Source organism: Carettochelys insculpta, chromosome 3 (genome assembly GCF_033958435.1).
Source record: "Carettochelys insculpta isolate YL-2023 chromosome 3, ASM3395843v1, whole genome shotgun sequence".
In the NCBI taxonomy this organism is placed as follows: domain Eukaryota; kingdom Metazoa; phylum Chordata; order Testudines; family Carettochelyidae; genus Carettochelys; species Carettochelys insculpta.
The window spans coordinates 49,418,201-49,427,601 of record NC_134139.1 but is presented as its reverse complement, the minus strand read 5'-3'; the positions used below and the strand labels follow the sequence as shown (position 1 = coordinate 49,427,601).

The 9,401-nt window shown below is 44.0% G+C and overlaps 1 protein-coding gene across 1 annotated transcript in view; it reads left to right on the top strand.

The window, feature by feature from the left end:
* The first annotated feature begins 1,117 nt into the window (after nt 1-1,117).
* Nucleotides 1,118-9,401, top strand: part of LRFN2 (leucine rich repeat and fibronectin type III domain containing 2) — a 64,549-nt gene continuing 56,265 nt past the window's right edge. The window contains exon 1 of the mRNA XM_074988563.1: nt 1,118-2,490. Within this exon, the coding sequence (XP_074844664.1) occupies nt 1,118-2,490 (1,373 nt within the window). The remainder of the gene's footprint in view (nt 2,491-9,401) is intronic.

Sequence of the window (9,401 nt, the reverse complement as noted above, 5' to 3'; positions counted from 1 at the left end):
AAGACCTTTCTGTGGATCTAGAGTCTGCAGAAGGGGATGGAGACTGGCTTGCCATGGGAAAGTGGGCAGATCTGGGAGAATACATGTTATTCAATTCAGACCTTATCCCAGCCCAGAAGGTCTAACCACAAGAGAGTCTAGGTAATGGGAGGTTTGTCAGAGCTAGCACAGGTGCCCTGTAAATGCCTGGAGGTCTGCTGAGCTAGGCTCTGCAGCCTTTTCTGTGGGGGATGACCTCCAAGTGGGATGGCTTGGTGGGATTGGAGGGCATCTCCATGCAGTGAGTTTTCAAGGAAACACCTTCCCCCTGAGCTGCCTCCTATGGGCTTAACCATGGAAGGGGCTAATCTAGCTTCCCACAGGGAATGAACAGATAATTACACTATAATTATCATATAACTGCAGAAGAAATATGTAGCTATTTTTAATCTCTTAACTTGATTATTTGACCCCTAAATTTAAGTCTACATTATTATGCAGGGGGGTAAAATTATTAACAGGCACACTCTACCCTCAGAAAACTATTCATAATTCCCACTGAAGTCACACTGATTTTGAGTAAAAACACTGCCCAACAGTAGGATATTTCCTCATCCAGCTACCTAATTAACTGTAAACCCTGTTATTGTTACCAAAGAGCAGTTAGTTATCAAAACTCATGAGTAGATATAAACCATTAGGTCTGTAAATATGAGGGTTTTTTTGGATAACGACTTTTATTTCACTTCAGTATGAAACACCACAATCATCATCTGGCAAAATGTATTACAGGGAATAAATTGATGGTTTAACAACAGAATAAGCACCCCTTGTTAGGAAGAGTGGATACCTCAGAGATAAGAACAACTGTTTTGGGTGAGATCAGTGACCCATTTAAAACAGTGTCCTGTCTCTTGACAGTTAACACTGTCAGATGATTTTGAGGGAATGAACAGAATGGGGCAAATCTGAGTCATCCATTCCCTGTTGTCTAGCCCTAGCTTCTATCACGTGACTAGGGGAGAGGTTTCATGGGGTTGATGCTTTGGGGAAACTATTAGTTAAAGCCTACTAATGGAAAAGTCACTGACTCAGTTGTAATTCTTCCTTTTCTGCAGGTCCTGCTGCGTGAATTACCATGGAAAAATTGCTCTGTAGCATCCTGGTGTTTGGAATGGCAGTTGCAGTCAATGCTTGTCCCAAATACTGTGTCTGTCAGAACCTGTCGGAGTCACTTGGCACTCTGTGTCCCTCCAAGGGCCTCCTTTTTGTACCACTAGACATAGACCGAAGGACTGTTGAACTCCGGCTTGGGGGAAATTTCATAATTAACATCAGCCGGCAGGACTTCGCCAACATGTCTGGCCTTGTAGACCTCACATTGTCCAGAAATACTATCAGTTACATTCAGCCCTATTCTTTTGCTGATCTAGAAAGCCTTCGCTCTTTGCACTTGGATAGCAATAGGCTACCTAGCATTGGAGAAGATATTTTGAGAGGCTTAGTTAACCTTCAGCATTTGATAATAAACAACAACCAGCTGAGCAGCATCTCTGACGAAGCCTTTGAGGATTTTCTGCTGACATTGGAAGACCTGGATCTTTCCTACAATAACCTCCAAGGCATCCCCTGGGAATCTATAAGGAAGATGGTAAACCTGCACCAGATTAGCTTGGATCATAACCTGATAGATTACATTACAGAGGGGACATTTGCAGATCTTCAGAAATTGGCCAGATTGGATCTAACCTCTAACAGGCTTCAGAAGCTCCCCCCAGACCCCATCTTTGCCAGATCCCAAATATCTCCATTAGAAGCAACTCCATTTTCTCCACCTCTGTCTCTGAGCTTTGGGGGCAACCCACTGCATTGTAACTGTGAGCTCCTGTGGTTAAGACGGCTTGACAGGGATGATGATATGGAAACTTGTGCTTCCCCTCCCAACCTCAAGGGAAGATACTTTTGGTATGTGCGGGAAGAGGAATTTGTTTGTGAGCCACCACTCATTACCCAGCATACTCACAAGTTGTTGGTTTTAGAAGGGCAGACTGCCACATTAAAATGTAAAGCCATTGGAGACCCATCCCCCATCATTCACTGGGTGGCTCCAGATGACCGACTCATTGGGAATTCTTCGAGGACGTCTGTGTATGATAATGGTACTTTAGATATCCTTATCACTACATCCAAGGATTATGGAACTTTCACCTGCATAGCAGCCAATGCTGCTGGAGAATCGACTGCCACCATTGAGCTCTCGATCGTTCAGCTCCCTCACCTCAGCAATGGCACAGGTCGAGCAGCCCCACCCAAATCCAGGCTTTCTGACATCACTAGCTCCAGCAGGTCCAATCGAGCTGAGACAAAAGGTCCACCAGAAAGGACTGTCTTGGTGTCAGAGGTGACAACTACCTCAGCTTTGGTCAAGTGGACGGTGAGCAAGTCAGCCCCCAGGGTTAAAATGTATCAGCTGCAATATAACTGCTCTGATGATGAAGTTCTAATTTACAGGTAAATGTGACTGCCAGTTTTCCTCTGCAAATTGGGGAGGAGGTGGGGAGAAAGGGTTTGTAACGTAGCCTTTCATTTGTATGTCACCAGTTTAGATCTGACCCAGGATGATGGAGCAGAAAATTCCTTCTTATTTGGTAGGTCTGGCTATCCAATTTATCTACATTTATGCAGTACTGATCACTATAATGTCTAGACACTGACTGGACTGTTTAATTGTTAACTGGTATCCAGGCTGGAGAAAACCCACAGTTGCAATTGGCACCTTTGTTGGTACTCTTGGAAAAGAAGGCAAAATTTACTCCGCTTGGAGATTAAATTCCTTTCCTACGCATAGAGATGCCCTCAGCCATTCTCAACAAGGACCAGGATCGATCAGTGTGGTGGTGGGAGTAAGAATGAGAAAATGAAAGAGGCTGTAAATTTTAGGTGTTAAAAGTAGCAGAAAATGCCTTAATAATGTAGTAAAATAGTGTGTTACTGCTTTTCTCTTCTGTGGGAAGAAAAATGTAAGATTGGGGTAGTATATTTACGCTAGTGATGAAACAAATAATCCTCAGGAACAGTCTGGCTTTTGTCTGTAAAGACAGCAATAGTGGGTGCACTGGCTAAATTGTAACTACAGGGAAACCCCTTAGGAAAATGCAGGGGCTATGCCTTTCCCATCTGAGAATACTGAACTTTATATTTCTGCTTCATTTCAGTGTGAGCTGAAGCACTCAAAGTCACAGGGGGACCCCTCAGTTGCTACATGCAAAGGCCCTTTGCTTCTGGGGCAAGTCCTCACTGGCTGCTTATAGCTATCATAAGTTCTGGTGAATGCTCACTTGTCCTTTTTCACCCTGTTCAGGCTCACGTTCCTCTTGCATTTGTTTTTTATTTCAGTGTGGCAAATGTCAGTGTTTGTAGAAACCGAATTTTAAACTAACATACGCAGTTATTTGAGTTAGGGGTTCTGACATGCTCATCCAACCAAGGAGGAGAAACATTACTTTGTGACAGGTCTGGCTGCTTGCAACTGAGTGACATTGGTCAACATTTGAATCCTGAAAAATCAGATCCTTAGAGTAAAAAATATGAATACATTCAAATGCTGGCTAAATCTGAGACTCTGAGAAAAATCACAATTTGATTATATGTTTTCTCTGATTAGATATGTTGAGTTAATCAGATTAATTACTAACTGGACGTTATTTGCTTTGGTCTGGCTAACATTCTGTAGAGATGGAGTTCAGCTTGGGAATAATAAATTAAGTAATAGTAGAATAGTCCCGGTTTTCCCTGAGGAACCACTTCAGAGGTAAGTCCCTTGGCAAAAGTTTTGGTGGTCTAAGTTCTTGATCCCCCTGGAGGTCTGAGACAGCAGCTCTAGGAGCAGTACAAAGAAGTGGGCCTTGCCTATTAAGATTGTCTTTAGCTGCAAAAGACTGGACAGAAAAAATAAAATTGATGAATGAAATAAATTGTATGACTAGGAGGGAGAGGAATGAGGAATACAGTAAGGATAGAAAGAGTAAAAAATGATGGCAGAAATGGTTTCTCCTGCATGGGCTTAAAGAATGATCAGAGACTTGGAAGTTAAAGATTCCTGAATTCTAGTAATGGCTCTGCTGCCAGCTTGGTGAGTGGCTTTAGACAAGTCACTTTGCTGCTGTGTGCCTCAATTTTCTGATCTGTAAAACGGGGACAATTACCTTTACTGTCTATCTGACAAAGACAATGTGAAGCATAATTACCTGTGCCCACCTCTTTTCATCCATAAGTTTCAAAGTGACTATTATAGACAGGTAAGTGTCATTATTCACTCTTTAGAGATAGGAAAAAGGAGGCATGACAATGTGAAGTGACTTGTCTGCAGTCATACATCAGGTCAGTGACAGAGATAGGAATCAGACCCAGGACTCCTAAGCTCCAGTTCACTAGCTTGTCTACTTTTCATAGTTAATTTGCTAATGTTGGTTAGCTCTTTGTTAATAGATACTCATGCGGTATAGATATGAGGATAGTAAATAGTAAAACCTAGAATATAGAATGTTTGTATAGTACTTGGACTATAAAGTACTGTGTAAGTGCCAAACAATATTTCCGTATTTAGTTATCACAGTGATGGGGACTTTATAATCATCTAAGAAATATACACAGGTTGGGGCATATTGATAGGGATCTAGAAGGAAACAACTTGCACAGCTGTTGTGAATGCTATATGCATAGATGACAAGTTTGCTTCAGTGTTTGCTCAGCCATTTTCAAACAGAAAGGCTGAGGGAACCCACCCTGGTGTTGTCAGTGAAAAGTGTTGATCTCAATGACAATGGCATGCAACACTGACCATGATACGCCTTTCATCTGTCTCTGCTGTCTTTGCAGAGTCTCTCTGCACATGTTGCAGGCTGTGCAAATGGGATACCAGGGCTCCAACGACCTCATGAAAATTAAAAGACCTGGAAAATAATGAGAAATGTTTCCTGTCAGCTCTCCTGACTGAAGGGAGTGAAAGGTTATCAAAATCCAAATCTCAGCTCTTGATTCATTAGTGCTGCCATTATCAGGATTAATGGAAGTGGCAGCCCAGTAATCTGTATGTGCCCCAGTAATTTCTATGGAGGGGCCTGATACTCTCCTCCTGTTGAAATTAAAAGCAAAAATCCCTTTGGTTTTAATGGAACCAGTATCAGGCCCCTGCTGCACAGCGGCAGTGAGTGTAGTTCTAAGCCAACAGTACATTAGCTGTGTGCTGCTGCCTTGGAGTAACAAGGACAAGGTTGAGAGAATAGACTGCCACCTGTGTCAGGATATTGCACAGTGCTCGAGTTTACAGGCGTAGACAACTTGGTCCCTTAATTTGCAATGATGATTTTTGGCATTGCCTCTGGCATTTAAAGAGCAGTCTGACTTCCCTTATGTGAGATACCACATGCCATCATCTCTGCAGCGCTGTGAACATTATCCCTTCCCAAATGTCCTTTACATCACACCAAAAAGGCTGTGCTTGGCTTTGTGCTCAGCAACCTGCCACCTTGCAGGTGCGGTAGTATTTAAAGAGATCCTGACTCCGGGCTTATACATTGCAGAACCTAGTTTTTTGAGAGATTGGTAGAAGGGCACCATGAGCCTATTGCTGCACGCTGAGATGCACTGAGCACTGTCTTCCCTGTCCAGCCTGATTGCTCTTAGTTCCATTGGTGTCAGTCAGTGGAGTTGTTCTGACCTATTCTGGTCAGAACAGAGCAGAGCCTGCTGTCTTGCTAGCCAGGTCTTCAACAACCAGAACAAATGAGGAGGGAAACTGGCTGCCCAAAGAGACACCAGACACATTTTCTATAGTTTGTTTTTTGTTGTTGTTGTTTTTTTTCCCTCTTCCCTCTGTCCTTCCCAACATTCAAAATTGTTCAACCCCTTAGCGGGGCAGAAATGTTGGGCCCGATTCTTAAAAGGTGTAAATTTGGTGTTGCTCCACCACAGTCAATGGAACTGCACTGATTTACACCAGCTAAAAATCTGGCCTATTGTCTGCCGTCTTCAAAGTGTTGTATGCCATGTTTCTGTAGCTGTGTCAGTCCCAGGGTGTTAGGGAGACAAGGTGAATGAGGTATTTTTTTTTTAATTGGGACAACTTCTGTTGACGAGGGAAGATTTGTGCTTACACAGAGCTACTCTCCAGGTCCACAAAATGTAACACTCACCTATTGCTTTGCATACGGAACACTAATAAAGTAGGGATGGGTGTGACCCGGCAGAGGGTCAAAACCACTGGGGACTCCCTACAGGTTCTGACACCATTTGCCCCCAAAGCAGCCAGCAGCAGGTCTGGCTCCTCGGCAGAAGACAACAGTGTTTCACATTCTGCCCCCACTCCCCGGCCAGTAGGAGCTGAGGGTGGTGCCTGTGGGCAAGATCTGGTCTGGTGCCTTTGCTAAAGAGCTAGATCTTGTGTTGGCCACTTCTGGGGTGCAACACAGTCCAGCAGGAAACCTGCCTCTGCACCCCCACTGTCTGGCTGACTGGGAGCCATTAGATATATATCTGCACTACCAGCCCATGCCCCAGTCTTGATCCCCTGAAACTCCTGTCCTATACCTGACCCCTCATTCCTGGTTCCACCACAGGACCCACACCCCCTCCCAGACTCTTCACCCTCCTTGCACTCCAGCCTCCTACCCCAGTTCAGAGCCACCACCTAACTTAGAGCTCCTGTCTTCAGTCCATACCTTTTATCCTTGGTCCTACCCCAAAGCCTACACCCCCACCCTCCTCCAACACCCCAAACCCCTCATTCCTGACCTCACCCCACATTCCTCACCCCTACAACCCAACCCAACCCTCTGCCCCAGCCCAAAACACACTTCCATATCCCAAAACCCTCATCCCCAGCTCCACTGGGTCACAGGTACGAACAAATCTTCAACTGGGTCTCCAGGAAAAAAAAATTGAACACCATGTAAGTAGGGCATGCTTTGGGAAGTTCTATTAGCTAACTACCCCGATAGCATGTAAACAGGCATAGACCCCCTTTGATGCACAGAACAAGCCTGCTGTATAATTGGAAGAGCCACATAGGATGCCCACAATTCCTTTTCTGATCCCTACCAAATTAATATTTTTAACGCAAAGAATAATTGTAGCTCTCGTTCTCTTTGCTTTCTGCACTTCTGCTTCTTCTCTCCCTCCTGTGAAACCAGCATCACCTTCTGCTGAAAATCCTTTACAGTTCCGTAAACAAGTGGAACAGCACCTGCTGGCTGGAAGTGGGGTGGAAATAATCATTGCTTCGGGGCTTCAGTACTCCTGACTGGGATATGTGACGTTGCTTCATACAGCAGCTGGGGTGAACAAAGGTAGCAGCAGCTGGTGCTGCTGCCTGCATGCATTCTGACAGCTAATTATTTGAAAAGTGAACAGGAATTCTCATAATTGCCATAGCAGTGAAAGCCAGTGGGGATTAGAAGAGCAGGAGCCAGGTGAATGTGGGGATGTTTTGAAGTCCGTGTGGATCTGTGTTCAGCTGCCTGGTCCGTCCCCACATGCATACATGCAGCTAAAAGCATATTTAAATGCAGTCCATTGCTAAAGAAAACATAGACTGGAGGACCCCTTATGTGGTTTTCTGTGTTGCATGAATCACTATGCAAACAATCCTTGTCCTGAGGTGCCTACAATCAGCAACCAAAAGTAGAGAGGGCAAATAAGGAAAAACAGACGAGGAAGCACTTTGTCCAGGCCAGTGGCAGAGGTGGAAATAGAATCCAGGTCTCCAGAGTAATGCCCTACTCAGATCCAGCTGTTAAGGCACTAGCCTCACCCTTGGGACATATGGATTCGGTTTTCTGCTCTGCCTCAGCTGCCCGGTGTGTCCTTGGGAAAGTGACTGAGGGTCAATTTTTTAAATGTACATAAGTGACTTAGAAGCTGAAGTCCTATTTTCAGAAGTGACTTAGACATGTTGGAAACCAAGGGTCCCAAAGGCAATAGGATTTAAGCTCTTTCGCTGCAGATGTTCTTCTGAAAATGTTATCCTTAGTCTCTATCGACCATTCTTTGGGTCTGTGCTCCTTGTCGGTAACACAGGGACAATATTACTTCCTAACCTCACAGAAGACTTTTGAGGGTAAATGTGTTAAAGAATGAGGTGTTCAGATACGAGTGTGGGCCATGTAAGTAAGTAGCAGAGATGGATATCCGCTGGGCCTCACTGCCTTTCCGAGGTTTAAAAAGTTTCCAGCCTCCTCAGCTACATAACAGGGCATTGCATGGCTCAGAGGAATAGTAGCTTTTTATCCTTCAGTCACAGGCTTGACTAGCACATGTCAGCTCAAGAGGCACTGAAAGCCAGTACTATCTGGTACCTCTCTGGTGACTTTTCAGATGTGTGTTATAGGTTTAAAGTCCAATTCCTAGCAGACAGGTACCCACAGCCAAGCCTCCAGATGTGCTTTGAACCTCTTGGTACCAGTTTTAGCAATTAGATTGAGAACTGACTGCCTCAGGGTATAAACTCACCTAAAAAATGGGTCTTCTAATTAAATGACAGGGCACACTGAAAAGGGGGTACAGTAGACTTCCGATAATCCGGAACCTTTGGGACCTACGTGGTGCCGGATTATTGGCTATTGCAGACTATCAGGAGGTATTACAAGATGATTTTATATATATATACACACACACACACCATATATGAAATGTTTTAATCCTTTTTATTGTACATACTGTATACAGTATACTGTAATGGTTTAGTTTTTTAACCCTTTTTTATCCTTTTTATTGTACATACTGTAAAGCAGCTGCTGCTGCCGACTGGTGACTCATTTTTTTCCCAAAGCTCACTCACTAGGCTCTTGCCATTTTGATGCCAGACCATCAGGAGTGCCATACAATTGGATGCAGGACTACTGGAGTTTTACTGTATATGGGAAGGCCATGCTGCTATCTCTTATAGAAATAAGCTTCTAGTTTCCAGGACCATGAATTCATTAACCTTAATTTCTTTAAATAATTGAGGGAAGGAGTTGATCAGAGACAAGGTCAAATACAGTAACTGTTGGAAATGAAATAGTTGCTTTTACAAATTGGCACAAGGGTGTTAATTTTATTTTTTTTACAAAGTTTCAGAGATAAAATTCCAATCAGCTCTAACTTCAAGTCCCATTATGCAACCCAGGACAGACCCCAATTAAATCAGCCAGGCAGGGCTTTGTCAAGCTGGGCTTTACAAACCAGCTGAGGAGGCTGGCATATGTGAGGCCAGACTAGATTCTCCAGAAACCAACAGACCAAGGAAGGACTTCTGGATACATAGTGTACATTTAAAAGGACCCAGGACCTACCTTCTGATCCAAAAAACAGATATAACCTTTGGTTCCAAGTGAGCAAAGAGGGCCTTCCAGAAAGGTTGGAAGAATTTGAGTACTTGGGCC